The sequence below is a fragment of the Dermacentor albipictus genome, chromosome 1 (genome assembly GCF_038994185.2).
Source record: "Dermacentor albipictus isolate Rhodes 1998 colony chromosome 1, USDA_Dalb.pri_finalv2, whole genome shotgun sequence".
Classification (NCBI taxonomy): Eukaryota; Metazoa; Arthropoda; class Arachnida; order Ixodida; family Ixodidae; genus Dermacentor; species Dermacentor albipictus.
Window position 1 is genome coordinate 455,616,495 of NC_091821.1, and position 20,586 is coordinate 455,637,080.

Sequence of the window (20,586 nt, forward strand, 5' to 3'; positions counted from 1 at the left end):
GCGCAGCGTATGTCCGCCTTCTAATTGTCTAGTTTTGTTATTAGCTGCAGCTAATTGTTGTGCGAGTAATTATTTGCTCCACCAGCTCCCTTACCTGCGGGTTTTGGAGCACTTTGTTCCGGGGCATCGGCTGAGGCTTGGCTGAGGCTTGTTCCCCGGGCGACTTGTGTGCTCTCGGAGCTCGAGTGGTCTCCAGGTTGGTCCGACTGGTTCCTCGCGCTCGCGCTGCGGCCGCGAAGAGGTGGAAAGGATTCGGTTTGGCTCTGGTCGGTCACCTGACCCCGCTCCTGTGGTCTGGACGTTCTCGTCAACGCCTTCGTGCCGCTTTCGGCTCCTCCACGTGGAGACGGCGTGGTGTTGGCGTTGACTGGCTTGGCGGGCTGCTTTTGTTTTGGATAAACCGATATTAGCATCTTCTGCTGCCTGTCAGATGGCCTCCGCGGCATACTACGCAGGAGGGAAAGCAGGTCGGCATTTCACCGTTGGCATCTTCGCCGGTTAAAGCGGCGAAGATACCAACGGCAATGCGGCGAAAATGCCGGTTTCAGCGGCACCTTCGCCGCACCGCTGGCATTTCGGTTCTGTCGGTCGGGGTTGAGGGTACATATCTGTCCGGTGCTGCCGCTCCCGAAAGCTAAAGCAGGCCTCCGGCTGTTCCCGGAATCCGAAGACATTAAACGTGAAAGCCAAGTAACGTACGAATTTCGGAGGCTTGAGTCCAGCGAAGGTGATCCGCGCGTTCCCAATCGGCAGGTCGGGATTTCTGTTGTGAAGCTCGGCGCAGATCCTTTGATCCTTTTCGTAGCTGTACGCCCTGTACACCTCTCCTCGCACCGAATTGTCGGACGCCGGAATGTATGTTGTCACAGGCATATCAAGCTTCTCCTACGCGTGCTGCAGCTTTCCGATATTGCCGTAGGCCTCGGCCTACTGCCGGTTCGGGGTACTGGCCGTGATCGCGTTGTTCGTGGGGTGGATGCTCACCTGGACAACAGGGAGGGCTTGGGGAACGTCGACCTTGGCGGCGGCGCATATCGCGTCCACGAGTGCGGCTGGCCCAGCTTCGGTCAGGTTCATGGCACATTTCGGCCGAAAGACCACCTTGTAATCGTTAACTGGTAAACGTGGCATGGGTCGATGGCGCACGACCGGAGGCGGTTGGGCCTGTAAGCGCGATCTCGGGGTTGGCTCACCCTTCGGCGAGGCCTCTCCGTTGGCGGGCCTCGATGCGGCTCAGGTCCGGCGTCGATATCTCTGCTGCATGTCCAGGGTCGTCTTCCACGTCCCGTCGGACAGCTCGGCTGGGTTAATGACTTCGCCTTCTACGGCGCACTCCATGGCTGGGCTCAGCGACGCTTGGTGAGGCAGGCAAACACCGCGCAACGCGGTCGCGGCGGAGTCGAGACGCGTGTTGCCCTGGGGGAAGTGCGGCGTCCAGGCGTGGTCAGGACAAAAGGGCTAACCGCTGAACAACTGTTCCTTGCAGGGGTCTTCCGCTGTTAAAATTGAGTGCCCGATGAGTTAGTGAAGATACTAAACAACTTTCATGGTCATAGGCGGCCGGGTTGCGGTGATATTGTCGAAAACATGAGGAACCCATGCGACGCGCGTCCGCAGTCCTTGAGATCCGAGGCGTTCCCCCTTCTGCATTGGTCGGCTTAAGCACTTGTGACGGTGGCCTTGTTGAATTGAATAACGATGCAGAAGCGCATGCGGCCACGACGCGACGCAGGCCTGAACGCTTACTGAGCCATAGTAAACACGGTTTGAACTGAACCTCGTCGCAAGTCTCGTTTCAGCTAAACAATCATCTGCAGCGCGCCGGACGCTACCGGCCTCGTCACGCAGCCTGGTGCCCTCTCTCAAAGAAGGCGGCGCAAAACGCGCACCGCAGAACTCATGGACCAAAGGCATTGCAAAGAGCACAGGCAACCCTGTCCCAGCACTAATGACAGTCAATTGTATCGTGCATTGTATCTGCCTTTTGAACATCGCTATTGGAAATGACAGATAAATCTTCAGCGTAATAGAAGTTACAGCTTGTGCAATATTGTAAAGAAACAGCAGGAGTAAATAAGGCGCAGTATTTTTGTAACTTGTTTGGGCAGTAACTAGCGTATGTAATGCGGTCCTTACAAGGGTTCAGAGCCAAAGACCGTACTTTTTTAAAGATTCGTCTGGTACCTGTGATGATCTCGTTATGCTCTCGCAACGATGCCCGGATGTTCTCGTTTTGTTGTCGTCCCATTCTCGTCTTGAATGCCCGGATAACGTCTCTGGATTTTGGCTCAAGGTCGCTTCAAGGTTGCCGACAGCGGGAGCTAAAAGCACTTCATGCTTAATATTCATGACTTCTGCCTTAGTTACGCCCCGCGTAGTGACACCACTGGCCTATCGCACGCTATCTATACAGATCAATGCGACTGATAGAGTTTTGTTTATTCTCATCGTATGCTCCCTTTCCCATGCAACATGTGATTCCAAGAAAGTTTAAGTTCATGCCCCCTATGGGTCCAAACTGTCTTATCATTCAGTGTTTATGTTTACATCTCTGATAACCTATGTCTTAATGCAAAATCATACCGTTCGTAAGCACTGCGCTAATAGTTTCAAGCAAAGCTTTGGCCAGCCTGCAAGACAATACAGCGTATCCGGATGAGAGATGCGCTATGGAAAGAAAGAATACGGCCCTATTTAGAAAAAAAGCTGATAATAGTGTAGCACCACAAACAAAGCTATCTGATAAATGCCACAGATGAAATGAATGTGTGGAATTGCCTGAGTTTGCAAGAGGTAAGCCTGCAATGAGTTAGTCGGGCACAGGAAGTGGAAATCCCAACAAGAGATGCGATCCTTCAACGAAAGATTCAACAAAAGCTCAGATGGCATTTTAACGCCGTCTTACATCGGAAGGTGTATCAAACTGTGCAACCTATAACATCACCTTAATACTTGTTTGATTACTTGTTCCCTATACCATGACGCACCCCCACTACGGAGGACAGACGCAGAAGCCTACGGGTCATAGGTGGAGGGAAGATAAAACACAATAAGAATGTATGTCAATGTAAGGATGAAATTTAAATCATTTTAAAATTCTATGACGAAGGCGTGAGCATGAAAACAGTCAGATTGACACCACTTTATGGAACACCAAAAGTCACTTTGTAGTCCAGCAACACACGTGCGTGACTGTATATAGAAACAACTAAAGTGTACAAATAAGAAATATAATTAGTGAGACGCTAAAATTATAAAGGTAGGTGATGCAGTGAGAGAACAAATTTTTGTGATATTACTTCCGAAAGTGTCACATGGTTTCAACCTTGACGTACGCACTCATAAAGGAAGCTTGAGGGTTCAGGAAATGGAAAATATGGGGTTTACCACATCCTCTAAATGCAAGTGTTTCTCCATTAGGTTCTAGACCTCGCTTTTCTTGCTTGATAAGAGCCGCCGATGCGATGCTATGTGCCAGCGTTTCATCTGCGCCTGCCCACCGCGAGCAGGGTCAGACAAAAAAGAAGCACCACCACGCGCCCTCGTTCTTGTCGTAGCCTTCTGTCCTTAAGGCCGCCCGCGTCACGCCGGCACCAGCGACTTTCCTGGACCTCGTTCTCTCGCTGAAGACCACCGACGATAACGGGTGTCCTGGTCTCTGCTGGAAAACATTCGCAACATATGGCCCCCGCATCCTCCGAGAAAGCAGCAAGAGCTCGACGGGCCACCACAAGGCCACTGGCGATTCGAGTGCTCATTTTTGTTGGTGCAGCCTCTGCGGGCCTGACTCTCGGACTGACGCTGTTTCGACCAGCGCCGATGGAGAGATCCGGTAAGCCTAGAGGAATGTATTTGTACTAAAGGATTACCCAGGGCCCTTCATTACAGATATAGCTCATTTGAGTGGCTTGCCATTTCACCTTTTACGCTGCAGATAAATTTTAGCCATGGTACTTCACCGCCTTGCGGTAGTTCGCAACAGAAAACAGCCTCCGCTGTTATCTTAGGAAGCTTGCTGCATCTGGCTGGTGATCTAAGCGAATTCGAATATTTACTGGTGAGCGGTTGAAATAAAGAACACCTGCAGAGCACAATGCATAAATGGAAGTTAGTGATATTAACGGCAGGAGTTCTGGCAAAATGGGGAGTGGGCAAAGATAGCAAAAGTTATAGCGAAATCGGTCAGCAACCTCGCGAAGGTTCTCTCGGTAGTTTTCACTTGCAGGTCACAGTGTGCACAGTGGTGACAGACAAGGTTGTAATATAGAAAGGGCAGTGGTTGCAGCAAAACAGGGGCATGTGGACGCTTCACTCAGCAAGAAATTTCGCAGCTATTCTTAGGATTGTCTCCTAATAAAAGAGGCGCACGCCATGTTCGTGCGAAACTGATGCAGCGAATGCCGGCCACACGGCGCGTGCACATCTTTTGTTAAGAGCATATGCACCACTAGCTTTTAGTGGCGCCAGTTTTTATAGGCGTGTAATAGAACACCTTATTCATCCAGGTTTTTGTATAAAGTGACGAAAGACTGGTCTATGTGTTCTAGTTGATTCCGGTAAAACCAGTCTAGATTTACCCGGCGGATTTTTTGCGATGGCTGGCAGTTGCAGAGCTGGTGCTTACGATAGAATAGTTACAAGCGAACCATCTGTCAATATGTCTAGATTCACTCTTGTTCGTGCTGTTTCATGAGTTGTCACAGCTTCTGCGCTAGGTAACGCTTCGTCCGACGAGGTGTGAATTCTGCTGGATGGTATCTGGCTCAACTGGATGTATTCAATTGTCAGGCCGGCGATCGTCACCATGCCTCTGATAATTCACTCCGCCTTATGTTTGTAGTACGACTGTTTCATTAATGGGCTCGATAAGCGCTGCTGGCAACACAAAATACCAAGCTTAGAACTTATGAAATCAGTGGAATCATTACTTGGCAAAATACGGCTGGATTCTCCGATGTCTAGTTGAATTTTCTGTTTACCTTCCTTTGCAACTGTGTTTTTTCGGGATCAAGACGGAGGGTATTGAGAGGTGTACGTGATGACTTGTCCATAAGTAGCTTTGCTGAGTCTAGGCCTGTCAAACTGTAAGGCCCCTTGACCTGTACAGAAAAAGTATCCTATCAATTTGTACTATCAGAACTGCACGCTGCGGCGTCATTCAACGCAGTGTGGTAAAGTGGCACCCTAATGCATTTGATGTTAACCTTAGCTGACGATGTCGTCAAGAGATGGAGATGCAACTGTCTCAGCTTCAACCTACTGTGAGTATGCATTGATGCTTGCTAAGAAATAGTGGCGTTGAGACCGTCATCTGAAATCCGTGTGCGCGGGCATGACGAACACAGTTCGGAAAACGTCCAGGTAGTTGAGTGCACTCACTGCGGCGTATACGCTGATTGTCGAAAAGTTGGCTCCGACTTTCACCTTGTTCTCCTGTCGCTCACCGTCTTGAACTTCCATCTCCCGCCTTCCCCATGTTTTCAGTCTATCTCAGTTAAGGAATTACGCTTTACCAAACGGGCACATGAAACGCTGCAACGGTTCTTATTGCTAATTTCTAGAGTTGTCTCTGGCTATTTACTCTTTTGAACGCGCATATAATTTTTGTGTTCTGTGCAAAATAGCCACATAACCGTTCGTGTATAAGTGCTCATGTAGACAGCGTACCGATAATCTCACGGTAGAGCATTTGTCAGGGGATGGACACCCTAGAGAGACAGATTTTCACGAAGCTTTGTCGAACAACACAAACGTTTTTGTCCGCTTGTAAAAAAAGCTTGTGCAGTACTTTTGGGAAGTAAAATAATATGTCAGCGTAACAATACGTGCAAGTCCCCGGGCCAGTGTGCCACATATTACAAAATTAAACCAAATGTTCGAGGAGCCGTTTCTGCAGATGCGATGATTTGAATGAGCTGTCTACTTCGAGGAGCTTGTGTCGCGTTGTCACGGCTAATTTACGACAAATAGACGTCATTAATCATGTCGACGTCAATACGGGTATCGGCTAACGCGTCGTTGAATACACGTAGGAGAAAAGTACAGTGAACCACCGATGTGAAGCTGACATAAAATTTTAGTGTCGCGACAGAAAGCGCTTCTGTCGCAATGAAAAAAAATTATGTCACTGTGATAGAGTGTGGCACATTTCTAACGCTGCGGCAGAGAGCGTCTGTAGCGACGTTGTCTTCGCGACATTAGGTTTTTTTTGTAGCGACGTCAGAATCCTTGTCAGAGAGACATTTTTGCGACTTAAGTACCCTTCGCGTAACGGAGTGTTTCTGTTGCGACTGCAGAAGTTTTGTCGTAACGTGAGAAATGTCTGTGTCAAATACACACGCAGATGTCATGCGTTAGGAACTTTTGTCGTACTACAGAAACTTCTCTAGTCGCGATAGAAGTTTCTCTTGTCTTCTTCGAACGGGATGGAACACTAGCTAGCCTGGTCTAAAAAATTGTTGAAGTCATCCAGCCTTCCATGTGTCCTTACGCGTCTCCTATAGTTTTTGCTTGAAGAAGGATTGGAGGCTTTGTTTTTGCGTCGAATATTGTCGGCTAAACAAGATCACAGAAAAGGAAGTATAAGCGCACCTATGGTTAGACGACGCACTGGACCGGCTGTGCGACGCTTAGTATTTGTCGTCAAAGGACCTGGAGACGGGATACTGGCAAATAGACGTTGACGAGACGTATCGCGCAAAGGCTGATGACCTTTAAAAATTCAAAGTCATGCCATTGGGGCTATGCTCGGCACCTAAAATGGACCCCCCCTCCCCCCCTCCCTCCCTCGCCGTCTAAAGCGGAGGGCACTTTTATGTGCCCCGGCGCAGGTTCTCCCACACTGCTCGCTACCTTCTAGTTGCTCGCTATCACACAACGTGACAATATATATATATATATATATATATATATATATATATATATATATATATATATATATATATATATATATATATATACTTTTTTCTAAGGCATACTTTTTCTGCAGACGGTGTTTCACCATTGATGTGTTTCGCAGATGCGCCTGTACAAACAAACCCGAAACTGATCGCCTCTCTCCCGCTGCTCCCACATCCTTCTCCCTGAAAACATTTCTGCTTTATTTTGTGCCATTGTGTAGGTATTCGCTACTGGAAAGGTTCTACATACGAGTTACGCCGCAATATTAATGCCACCGGCGCACATTTTTCTATAATCATCGACAACCTAAGAAGTCAGTAGCAGCTCCACCCACAAAAATGGAGTGCACCTGCTCTTCACCTCTGGAAGAGAGCCGAGACAGCTGAAGCCCGCTTAGAATTTAATGACTTCGCTTTACTAATGTAAATGCTAGGCTAATTAGAAATTAAACGCTGGTTGTTTCAAGCTAAACTATTGCCTTTCAATGAGCACGGATATCGGGATCCCTCAAAAAATTCGCCGAGTCGTTCAGCATTCAACTTGAACTGAGTGACACAAAGCCAGGTCTATATGTAGAAAACAGCCATTATAAAAACGCTAAACTCTTTAGCTTCGCGGAAAGAAGCATCCGTTATTTTCTGATGCTTCTATGCAACTTGTGTTTTAGTTGGGCAGCGTAACCTTTTCTTGTTAGGTTGTCGCTGACAATACTTTCATTATCCAAAATTTGAAATTAATGGTTTTAGTGCTTTCGGTAGCCACAAGGTGGAACAACCTGCTGAAACACTGCTTTTTACACAGGTTCCGGTGAAGGGATAAAGCGAAGGGGTGATGCCTGCCTGTCGAGGAAGGGGAGTCGGCACACCTATACTACGAGCATTGTGCACTTGATCGCAGGCGAATGCCAAGCGATTATCTGCTGTGTTCCTAAGACGTCTCAGAACTAATAAAAAGGAAAGAAATACCTAGAAACTACCCCTAGTAACGTCTTCCGAAATTCACGCTTCGTGGTTTGTATGCATATCAAGTACTAACTCTTAAATGGCGGCATATTCAAGGCTATCACTGTCGTATTTGGCGGCACTGCTGAAGCGTAACACCAAAAAAGTAAGGCTGAGTTAATGGGAAGCTAATGTTCGTCAAAAGTGATATCCTTTGTTCACGACAGTGCAAATGCGGATTATGTCTTTTTTCCAGGCCTCATTGCCCTGGAAGGAGAGGGAAACAGTACAAGCCTAAGGATTCCAATTGCCAGCGGCAACGTGCAGGTGAGCACAAGCCTTCTTTTCGTTTCTTTTTTTGTGTGAAAATCTTGCTCCTTCGCTTTCATCTTGAACATAATCTGTTCTTTATTTAAGCATCTCTGTCATTGGTTGTGCACGGACGTACAATTACCGGTGCCCGAACATATGTAACTCATCATCCCCAGGAATAAACATAATGCTTTCTATAGTCTGGGGTTACGTATGTGATTTTTCTTGTGGCACGCTGCATGAGAAAAGCGCTGATTTTTCGTCAAGCGCACGTACACAACCCCCCGATCAGCAGTGGGCTGAGTAATTTTGGTTAGATACGTATAAAGATTACGTGTGCTTTGAGCGATAGCAATCCACCAAAATAATCGATAGCTGTTTGTTTAATTAAAGGCACGAACATTACACGAACCGCAAGGCGGACGTAAGGACGCCTGCATGCTTGTCTGCTGTATGTGACTTAAGTGACAGCGAGGTGGCGTAACAGCCTTTTTGCGGCCGTTATTTTCTGGAAGTACGCGAAAAAGGCAGGCACTTTTGTTTTCACGAGAGTGAGGCCCCCAACAAGAAGCACACACTTATACCGGATATAAACCAACCTACTTCCATCTTCTACGTACCAATACTTTGCTGTAGAACGTCTCTGCTAGATGGAGGAAATATTATGTTTATATATATATATATATATATATATATATATATATATATATATATATATACATGTTAAGCGCAACCATTCTTTATCACTGTTGTCATCTGCATCTGTACGTACAATCACCATTAGATGCATCGTGATATTTTTTCTAGACGGTGCTAGAATAAAATGAATGCCTCGTGTGTACTTGCGTGCGTGCGTGCGTGTGTGTGTGTGTGTGTGTGTGTGTGTGTGTGTGTGTGTGTGTGTGTGTGTGTGTGCGTGTGAAGCAATGAATTAGCGGGCCTGATTTTTATTAGTCAGATCATAAGAACCCGGCAAACAATGACAACAAGGGCAGTAAAAGGGAAAAGGGATGGTATTTGTAGTTCTTGATAGAATTATTGAAATGACAAATAATTGGACATGACACTGGATGAAAAAGCTACTGGCCGCAGGTGAAATACTAACTCACGTCTGCTTACTACGCGTGCGATGCTCATGCCAACTGGTCTAACGCAGCACCGTTTTCCCATTATTTTTCTCGGGTATTAATTTCTGTGTAATAGATCTAACCTTGGCAGTAGTAGCCATCGGCCCCGCTTACGGCCTTGGCAGTAGAAGTGGAGCGTCCTATCTAGCACTAGATCTATCTATCTATCTATCTATCTATCTATCTATCTATCTATCTATCTATCTATCTATCTATCTATCTATCTATCTATCTATCTATCTATCTATCTATCTATCTATCTATCTATCTATCTATCTATCTATCTATCTATCTATCTATCTATCTATCTATCTATCTATCTATCTATCTATCTATCACCTATCTAGCATCACGTAGTATGTGAACTTTCTTGGGTGAGGGTAACTGGTCAATAAACCCATGCAAGCTACCTGAATGCATCAAATCTGCCGGATTCAAGACTCTTGCTATGCAATGAACGAAGAGAGAGAGAGCCGATGAACGCAATTATTATTAGTCAAATTATAGAAAGGCAAGAAAAAACGACTGCTAGGAAGGCACACAGGAAATTATTTGCATTTCTGAAATGAATTCAAGAAATTATGAATAAATGAAAGTAAAAGTGCACGAAAAATTCGGAGGGCACCTCAGCTTCGCCTATAAGAGTGGAACGCGATAACATTTAAAGATCCCTGACTACTTGTCACGCTTTCCGGCAACTGCAACTTATAAAACCGTGATGTTTTCCTGGAAACGTCGGTGGCGAAAGCTATGCACTAAGGCGAGCCCTGAGCTTTCTAGCGGTGTTTTTTTTTCTTGTAATACCATCGCGAGGCCACCTGGATGACGTTGCAAGGAAGCGAGCGGTGCTCGCCACTCCTACGAAGACAGACCTGAAACAGCAGCTAGAAAAGGGGTTGGTAACTGAGTTTCCGCCTAACAGAAGTATGTTTGCTCGTATATTCAAATTTTCAGCCCGACGCTATCATGTCTGTAGGGTATTTTGCCAATTTGCGAACGTATTTAATTTTGAGTAATTTCATTAGTTCAGTAACGCATATGCGCCATGCGGAAAGCCTGTGTGAATCGGGATGCGAGGTTCGAGGATCATTTTTCTCACGCGCACATCGACCCTGGCGCCGGATTTTCTGAGGCAAGGGGCCGTTAACGTTATCGCGGTAAAACTGGCCGTAGGTGCCGTACAAGCGGACGTCCTTAGCGTGCGATGCTCTTATGAATTGAGCTAATGCGGCGCCGTTTTCTGGTGCACGTTCTATGGTATATATGTTTGTCTGTTTGAAATGACCCTGGGAGTGTTAGCCAGCGTCACCACTCATGGTTATGGCAGCACAAGTGGAGCACCCTATCTGCCGCAGGCTTGAGTGGTGGCAATCTTGATTGATGAGCGTTAATGGTGGCGCTGGCTAACACTCCGAGGTTTAGTGCTAGTAGAAAGACATAAATACCGAAGAAAGCGGATGAGAAAATGGCACCGCTAGATTCGTGAGATCAGCATTGCAGGTCTACTACGACAACGTGAGTTCGTGTCCCACCGGCGGCCAGTTAATTTGTCTTCCACTTTCACTTGCATTTATTTATCATTTAATTTAATAAGACGAATAAATAATTTTTCCTATACTGTCCTTAATGACGCTGAGTGAGTGAGTTTTGGGGCATTACATGCCAAAACCACAATTTTATTATCAGGCACGCCATAGTGTGGGACAACGGAATAATTCCGAGCACCAGAGGACCTTTAACGTATACCACCAATGCTCATGACACGGGAACTCTTGCATTTCGCCCCCACTGAAATGTGGCTGCCACTGCCGGGATTTGATAGCGCGACCTTTTGTTTAGCAGTGCAACACCATGGCAGCTAACCCATCGCAGCGGGTCAGCCAATGTGCCAACGTAGCTGAATGGTGTAGCTGTTCGTGCTTCACTTCGCAGGCGTTCCCGCCTTCGTCTGCTCATCGTGGTGATGGCCAGCGTGGATTGCCTAAGAAGCGCTCGGCAATTTCCGCTTCCCAGCACCTACTTCCCGGGGAAGACTTTATTCTACAGCTCAAGGACATCAATCGCAGCAGTGAAGAGACTGGAAAGGGGATTGGTCCACCGATCAGCAAAGCAAGCATTGAAGGATTGACACTGAAAGCATTCGAGAAAAAACACAACGACTCTGCTATCAACGGCATCGCATCGCGAGATTCAGAGACAAGAAACGACGACTACCCGGAAGACAAAGTTGAAGCCTTCACGCTGTGGGATGAGTTCCCTTCGAATGATCCTGACGGCCAAACTGAAGCACACTATGGAGGAAAATTGTCTTTTGGGCTGCCGGCACTGACCATCAAGCCGGAGAATCACACAGGCACTTACGCTGCAAACTGCAGCGGTAACAAAAGCTGCACCGGTCCCAATGTTCCTCAATATGCACTAAACACATCTGCTTTGTTGACCTCAGTGACCGTTTTATCAGATGATCGCTCAGCTCTAAACATGGCAACCGTAAGCGGTCTCACAACTTCACCGCAGGACGTCCGAAACGCCTCTGGGTTTTTGACCGCAGTGGCGCTTCTGACAGTTGATGCCTTTGCAGCACACCCCACGAGCACACGCGTTGGCAGAACAGCAACACAATCTGCGTCAGGTTTGGAAAGGACACAGTCGAGCTTCACAACAGACAACTTCAACAGTACGAATTATGGCAAAGGGACAAAAGCGCAGGATGAAATGAACGTCTTCCCTCCCCAACTCACGCTCGTCATGATACCCGAGGCGCGAGCCGGCGCTGCTGACGATACGACGAATGCGGAAACTGCATCTGCTTCATATGAGGTCACATTGAGCGACACCAATACAGCAACGGAGGTTACCGGAAGCGCGTCAGTGAATGCCGTTTCAGACCAGAACGAAACAATCTCAGCCTCTGCACTAGCGACTGAGAGCAGCGTAGGACAGCTCACTGACATATCTAAGGATTCAGCACAAACAGACCCTCTATTAACGACGTCTACTGATATACCTCCAGATTCGATATCGACTTCAATGCTGGTGACCTTGACCGCTACAGAAACGGCGACAGACGCCACTACCGTGTCGGAATTTGACAGCAGAAACGAGTCCGCATTGGAGACGAGCTCCCCGGATATGGTGTCTGCCTCAATGTTAGTCACCATGCCTGACGTGGACGGGATTCCGAGCGAGAATGTTACTAACGATGCTACGACCTCCACCGTGAGTATGAGGAAACGGTTTCTCCTCAGGTACGACAAGTGCACCTGTGTCTTTACACATTTATCGGATTCTCTTGTACAGCTTGATCTATCTTGTATCAAAAATGACAGATATACTTCTCCAAGTATTACTTGAACAATGCTAGGATAAAATCTTTCCTACTCCTCCCTCCAGCAGAGCGTACATTTGATTGATGAGTACGTGTCGTAGTTAATTATTTACCGAAATTTTTTATTTACGCTTCAGTTAATCTTTTTGAAACCCATGTTGCAATGATCAGTGCGCAGCGATGCACCGCAAGTGCTCATAGCATCAAAAACAGTGTTAAGAGCTGCGCGGTTTGCAGGCCTCACAAAGCGTAACGGGAGTGCAGCCAAGGTTATTCTGTGACCTTACAGGGGGGGTAATAGCGGGTCGTGCTTGGTGCATATTGTCACGTGCAGAAAGGCACAGACGAAAAAGGCTATTTACATTGTATATACGAGAGTTGCGCAGCCACAGGCGAAAATGGTAACCAGCTCGTGCCAAGTCCAAATGCCCATCTTCGCCTTCCTTTGCTTGATGTCTCATAAACGCCTGTTGTATCGCAACAGTTCATCCGGCGGCAAAAGAGCCTTCCCGGTGCCGCTAGATATCTGTGGCACGCACATAGTTGTAGGGCCTGAGCATCGCTGCGCGGAGGACATCACTGTTAGTGCGAGCGGAGGAGGTCGCAAGTCTGACAGGAGCGATTTCGTAGGTGACATGAGCGACTTGCTGAACGACGTGATATTGGCCTTTGTAACAAGACGGGTGTTTCTCGCAAGGGCCTACTATAGACGGGAAGGTCTCCAAAGGGGCAGAAGGTGCGCCCGACGAAAAGTGTACTTCATGGTCACTGATGTGGTAGCGACGCTACTGATTCTCTTGCGACACTGATATGCGAGCGCGTACAAGTTGTGGAGCGTGTTCAGCGCGCACGATGGCATCACGCGCGTTGAGGTCGTTATCAATGGTAGCAAGGCGTCGATCGGAAGCGTGGGTTTCCGGCCCTACAAGGGGTAGAACGGGGAATAGCCGGCACTGTCTCGGTGAGAGGAATTATAGAATGAAGTAATGTGTGGCTGAGCGAGGTCCCAATTGCGGCGATCGGCTGCAACCGATTTCGACCAGCATATCTGCAAGAGTCCGGTTAAATCGCTCGGCGAGGCAGTTTATTTGTGGATGATGGAAGGTGGTAAGCTGATGCTGGATAGATCAGACGCGCATGATGTCATCAACTACTTTAGAAAAGAAGGTACGACCTCCGCCTGCGACAATTTGACGCGGAGTTTGATCTATCGAACTGACGCCGTGTAGCAGGAAATATGGCACATCAGTAGCGCGCGTGGTTGGGTGAGCGCGCGTAATCGCGTATCTGGTCGCTGTAGTCAACAGTGACAGCAGGACACTTGTTTCCCGAGGCAGATACCGGAAAAAGAGCTCGTGAGGTCAAAGCCTACACGAATGAACGGCTCTACCGGTATTTCAAGTGTCTGCAGGTACCCAGCAGGGTACCTGCAGAAAGAAAGAGACTTAAAAATAGACTTAGAAAAACTGCACGTGTCAAAAGTGATCTAGCACCTCTGTGTAGGCCTGTATAGTGTGCTTCGGTATGGAATAAGTGCCCGCGCTTTGTTCAAAACGTTGACAAAAAAACTGATATTTGTGTTCTGCACTTCATTTTGTTCCTATCTGTAGGACATTCGCCATGGGAGGTGTATTATATTCGTAGAAATCTATTCACCCGTCTTCAATGATTCGTTTGGCGTAGTCATTAAAGTAGTTAATCAACAAATAATTTGATGAAAAGCTTGGCGTGTAAAACGAGAGAAGACAGGTAACTTTACGCCATTACAGTAAAATTCCGGTTTTCACCCAGCCCTCATGGTCAGCACAAATCAAAATTGTTTGTACTGCTTTCCGATAATTTTTTGTTTTGACCAAGACAACGCTACAGTATCCTTCACACGATCGGCAAAAATGTTGTTATTAAAAAAATACTGATGCCCTATATGTCCCATATCCAGTATTTCGATATTAAACGTGCGCGATTCCACATGGAAACTTTTTTTCTATATGTCATCTGATCGTATTGGATATGGGGGTTATGGGGGATACGGAGTATTTAAGCAAGGATGGCAAATGAACGTGCGCTTACGATACTCTTTTCTGCCGAAACAATTTTACCCTTTGCCTAGGCGAGTCTGCAGATCTCACGTAGAGGGAGATATCAGGGAAACACGGGGCAGTAAACGCAGGAGGAATATTTGCGGTACTCACCATGTCTGATTTTCTTGATCAATTCGTTTACATACAATTTTCAGCCCGATCAAGTTACACATAATTTATTGTAGCAGAAAATAGCAATTAGGCGTTCGCCTTTTTTTTTTACATCCTACACATATGAGCCTTTTAGAGCGCGCTGCAGTATAAGCACATGCTCTTTGGTATCTTGCTGTTTTTTTCTTACGTGCTATACCTTTTTGTGCCGCGGTAAATTATCGCGATACCGAATTAAAAGGAGCGTGGATTTCCGCTTTGCATGTTTCATACTATATTTTACGGCACATTTATGATATGTTTTTAGAAATAATATATCTACACTTTAAATACACTGAATAAATAATTACGAAGTTTTAGGTTACTGTATTTTGTTTCATATAATTATACATGAGTAGCCTGCAAGGCTATTGGTCAGTTTATCATTGTATCATTGTATCATTGTATCATTGGTCAGGCTATCATTGTACAGTTTGTTCGCATCTTCTTTTTGACATTATACAATAAAGCTTTGGTGGCTTGATTCATTCATAGAGTCACGCATTCTTTCAATTTTTTCATACAGTGATATTTTAAATTTTCATGATATTTTGTCGCTTTTCACGCACTCGCGGGCGACAAAAGACATAAAAATTTAAGGGACTCTAGCTCGACAGTGAATGTGCTCGTGGGTTTACACGATAATAGTCATATAGACCTCTGCTTGTCTCAGGTGGCTGGCGGCGGCGTTCATGAGAGTAGCGGGGACATGGCGTCCTCCGCTGAGGTGGTCACCGTTGGGAGCAGCGAGGCATTCGCGGAAGAGGTTAGCACCGACCAAAGCACCACGGAAATGGCCTCGCACTCCGTACTGGTCACCGTTGGGAGCAGCCAGGTATTCCCGGAAGAGAATAGCACCGACGAAAGCACCGCGAAAATGGCGTCGGACTACGTACCGGTCACCGTTGGGAGCAGTGAGGCATTCGCGGAAGAGAATAGCACCGACGAAAGCACCGCGGAAATGGCCTCGCACTCCGTATTGGTCACCGTTGGGAGCAGCCAGGTATTCCCGGAAGAGAATAGCACCGACGAAAGCACCGCGGAAATGGCGTCGCACTCCATACCGGTCACCGTTGGGAGCAGCGAGGTATTCGCGGAAGAGATTAGCACCGACCAAAGCACCGCGAAAATGGCCTCGCACTCCGTACCGGTCACCATTGGGAGCAGCGAGGTGTTCGTGGAAGAGATTAGCAGCGAACAAGGCTCCATGGAAATGGCCTCATCATCGATGCCGGTCACCAAGGGGGATCAGGAGACAGTCACGGAAGTGATCAGCAGCGAGACAAACCCCGCAGCGACGTTCTCGAGCACGTTACTTGTCACGGGCGCAGTGAGCGAGATAGTGACGGAAGTTATCGACAGCGAGAAGACCGCGGGCGCGGTCGCGATGGTGATACCAGTCACAAGCGGGTACAGCGAAGCGGTTACAGAAATAATTGTACCGGATGAGTCGACGCCGGCGGGGCCCGTAATTACTGCTGTGGACGCGATCACGGCCACCGATTTGATCGACTTTACTGAGGAGGTCGAGGCACCGTCAAACTGGAGCACTGCGCAGCTGCCGGTAAGCATACAACAGATACATACGTCACTTCTGCCCGCCATTGCGATCACCCCATTCACTGAAGTGGGAAACATTACAAATGCGGTTGTAACGAACATGTTAAGAGTTCTGCCAGTGCCAATGCGAAATTCGCGCAGCTACTCTGCATTCTCCAGCGCAGAATGATTTATCCAAAAGCGTGACAGTGTGAAATGCATGACAGCTTATGTCGCGTTTAAAGATTGCACACAAGTGAAGCCAGGCATCACGGGAAAAAAAAAGAGAAAACTTGTTCACTACACCGTAATATACTCTCCGCAAACGTTCCGTGAAACATTAGGAAATAATTTCTCGCTCATGCACACTTTGGGAGGCCGTGATCAGACTATGAATGTTATAACGCAGTAATGAGAGTCATTTAACGTAGCTGAACAGAAGGATGTTCATTTGTTAAGAGAGTTATTGTTGTCATTATAGGCTACGAGAAAGAAGGGACAGGCATTCATACCTTGCTTATCTAAGCATGCACTGCTTTCATCCTTCAGCGTCTTAAGCTGCAAGAAATAAACTCATTTTTGCTCTAAACCTCTCAAAAGCCCATGAAATAAGGAAATGGTTTTCCTTTTGGTGCCTCATGACCCATCCTTATTATTAAAAGAACAAGCTAACACAAGCCAGTGGGTAAATACTTGCGAACTGTAGAGTTTTAGCATTATTAATTTTTTAAAAAAAATTGCGTTAATCTTGTACCGTTTCATGTTTTTTTTGGCTTCACAATATTCGAGCAGTTACCAAAGCAGGAAGCAATACTGACAAATGTCTGCGTTTATTCGCTTGTTTTGGGCAACTTGTGATGCTAGCCTTCGCAAAGGAGACGGTCCAGTGCAGAACATTGAAATGAAATATGTGAGTGCTAGTAACTCATACACAGCATCGCGAATATGCTAAATTCTACAGCAATAAACAACAACTATCTAGGCACTGTTGGTTATAGTAGATCCGCCTCCACTTTTTGGCAATGTGCTGCAAATTTATATCAACACTTTAGCCAACATTTTTTTAAAATCTTTGACGACTTAGGTATGAATGCTTATCGGCTGTACTTAACACTCGATTCCAGTAGAAATTATACGAACGCTCGAGGCGCATTCTCGTCATTGGCGCTAGCGCCTCTGCCATTATCAGGCTTCGCCGGAGACTGCGTGTGCGTCGCTCGCGCAGAGCATTAGAGGGCCTCCAGAGACGAGAAATAGGTTTGGTTACGTCACATTTGTAGTGATCATACAGCCTATGAAACGCGCACAAGACGTTTCACCTACCCCACTGCGGCGGGGTCCCCGATACAGTCAACCCATATCTTGTTTTCTTCATAAATGGCGCATTGTAAATTGCGACAATAATATTGCAGATATTAAATATTAACTTCATCACAAATATATAAAAAAGTAAGAATGTTTTTAGTATGATATGGAGCTCGTCCGCAGGGACGCCCAGCCACAAATCTTGAGGGAAAGTGACGTCTTAGTGAAGACGTGACCAGGCCCAACATTTGATATACATCCCACAAATAAGCTATAACACTGAGCACACAATGAACATAACTGCAAAGTGAGATGTACCTAGTAGAATACTAAAGGTTTTCCGAAATGATAAAGTCAAGAAAGTAACAAATATTGTAGCGGCCTACTTGGTTAACCATAGTTCTGGCTGAGTATGTGCGACACGCTCTCCGAGATTTCAGCGTCACAGAAATAGTATGCCCACTGAAATATGTGTAAAAGAAAGCCTACGGTAGCATAATGCCAAACCAAACTACAATGCACGGGAGAACTTCCGAAACTCTGCCTCTATGTCACCGGCCTCCATGACACCACTGGGCCGTGAACATATTGTGGATTGGCGGTTAGTAGATGCGTTCATTAGAAGCGTAGATGCGCACGCAGCCTGGCAGTGCACAGCCGTGATATCGACATTCGGTTTCAGTGACCCTGAACGTCTGCACTGCGGTTCCGAGCTGGGGCCATTCTTTTTTCATGTACAGTCGTTCGAACAATAGTTGGCTCTGGTTGAATTAGGTTTTCTAACATATACCATAGGTCGGAAGAGTAGTGAGACAAAACAAGGCTCTCTCACAAAATGCTTCTTTTTTTTGCTTAAGTCCTCACTTAGACTTGCGAAAAATCTGTTCAGCCGGGCTTCTTCTGACTCAAACTCACCAGAATTCTGCTCTGCCGTGCTCAGTGGGACTCAGATTCACCTAACTTCTACACCGCCCTACTGACTCCGACTCACTAGAATTATATCAGCCCAGCTCCCTCAGACTGACACTCGTGGTTCGGTTTGAGTGAGTCGGTTCATGAGTGAATTTGCCGACTCATGGCTGTGTGGCAAATGGCTCGGCTACTAGTGTTTCCGCAGCTGAGGGTCAGCGGTCTTTCTTATCGCCGCGTCAAGCTTGCTCAGCAGTAAACAAATTTTGTGTAGAAAACAATGTAATGAATACCGCTTAACAACGGTATTTAAAACGTCGTATGCGACTGTGTCACGTCGCTTGTCCCTTCGCTTTAGCGGACAGGTCGTGTTGCAAAGGCTGTTAAATGACATTCTCGCCCAAACTCGTGGTGTAGGCGAGAAGGGGAATGCTTGCTCGCACATTAGGCAAAGCCGCAAGCTGCCAATATAGAAATATCAAAGTTGCTGCAGTAAATTTCTTTCATTCATTGAGTTAGTATTCCCAACTATAGAGGAATACCTCCCCATAGCATCCACGCTTTGAAGCCTACAACCGCGAATGCACTGCCATGTTGCTACCTGTGCAGGCGCGGAGGCGCAAACCACGAGATGCGATTTAGATAAGAAGTGCAATGAAAGCGATCCCGACCCTCTCTCCTAGGTGGCGGCATGTAGTTCAGGCACATTTTGGAACATCCTTTCAGGCACCGCAAATTTTACACAGGAGCTCTATAAATCGCCATTCGATCTTTCTGAGAAGTATGTGCAATGAATTTCAAACGTTGCTCAGGCGCATGTGCTGCGTTTAAATGCTTGTTCTTGCAAATGCTTTCTATTCTTAGCGCTACAAACAAAAAAGTCACAGTTTCGAAGTAATGATAGTAGTCTTATCGGCCGTATAAACTTGGAAACATTCGCATGCTAACTGAATCAACAAGCATGGTGCCAGCGCGCACAAGCAAACATGAAAACATCACACTCGATGCGCGGGGAAACTCGCTGTGAACAAGCGCGGCAGCAGCAGCGAGCGAAGTGACCTTCGTTCTGTCTATTGCTTCAGCGCAAGAGCGCCTGGGACACAGCGCGTACAAAGGTACGAGCCGGCTGCAGATCCCTTTCAAGATACGGGGCACGCGACTGCGCAATGCCGTGCAAAGTACGCACTTGTTGGCGGAGTCAAAGCCGTCCCCCTCCCTCCCTCCCTCCCTCCCTCCCTCCCTCCCGCGCTGCCTGACCGCTTTCCTCCATACATGGCAAGCGAGACTGAGCCGCGATCGTCAATTCCTCTTGCGCCAAGTCGCGAAATGCGCTGTTGCTACCTCAGCACAACGCCGCCCCCCTTCCCCCTCTTTTCCATCCTTTCACGGCTTTTCACGCGACGTGACGAAAGACCACGCGTTTGCCCTCCGCTTTCTCCTTCGCGCGCGCCAGATTGAGCCGCGATCGCTGGCTTTCCTGGCGTGCTTTCACTCGCACATGCAGCATACGACGTGCCGCGATGGTGTTATCGCCCTTGGACTTCTCACGGAACATGACCGCGATGTCGACGGCGAACATGGGCCTGGAGTGTCCATAGAATTGCTATCACTATAAAAGGTGTCGTAGGAACATGACGGCATCTTTCCGGTTGCCGCTTTTTTTTTCGGTCAGCTTTTCCTTTAGATTTCATATGCTGACTGCTTGCAATTCTTTTGCACTGGTCGCATTATCTTTTCAGCGATCTGTACTTTAAGTCTGCCTTTTAGATACTTTTCTGTGGCCCCAACAATACCACTTACGGTGCACAGGAATCTTCGCCTGGACTTGAGTCGACAGCCATGTTGGTCACCGCAGGCGAAACCAATCAGCCGACAGAAGCCATAGAAGAAAGGGTCACATCATCTGAGGTCATTACAGCAGTAGAGTTGATCACGTTCACGGAGGACTTGAACGGCACGACAAAGGTGTGATTCTACGCTTTCGTTCATTTTAC

At 47.1% G+C, this 20,586-nt stretch overlaps 2 protein-coding genes across 4 annotated transcripts in view; one reads left to right on the forward strand and one right to left on the reverse strand.

The window, feature by feature from the left end:
• Positions 1-382, reverse strand: part of LOC139054783 (uncharacterized) — a 164,328-nt gene extending 163,946 nt beyond the window's left edge. For both annotated transcript variants that reach the window (XM_070532393.1, XM_070532394.1), the window contains exon 1: positions 95-382. In XM_070532393.1, the coding sequence (XP_070388494.1) occupies positions 95-127 (33 nt within the window). In that variant the 5' untranslated portion in view covers positions 128-382. The remainder of the gene's footprint in view (positions 1-94) is intronic.
• A 3,153-nt stretch (positions 383-3,535) lies between these two features.
• The window catches only part of LOC139054784 (platelet binding protein GspB-like), a 107,393-nt gene continuing 90,342 nt past the window's right edge, over positions 3,536-20,586 (forward strand). For both annotated transcript variants that reach the window (XM_070532395.1, XM_070532396.1), the window contains exons 1-5: positions 3,536-3,832; positions 8,098-8,168; positions 11,213-12,499; positions 15,513-16,403; positions 20,402-20,557. In XM_070532395.1, the coding sequence (XP_070388496.1) occupies positions 3,682-3,832; positions 8,098-8,168; positions 11,213-12,499; positions 15,513-16,403; positions 20,402-20,557 (2,556 nt within the window). In that variant the 5' untranslated portion in view covers positions 3,536-3,681. The remainder of the gene's footprint in view (positions 3,833-8,097; positions 8,169-11,212; positions 12,500-15,512; positions 16,404-20,401; positions 20,558-20,586) is intronic.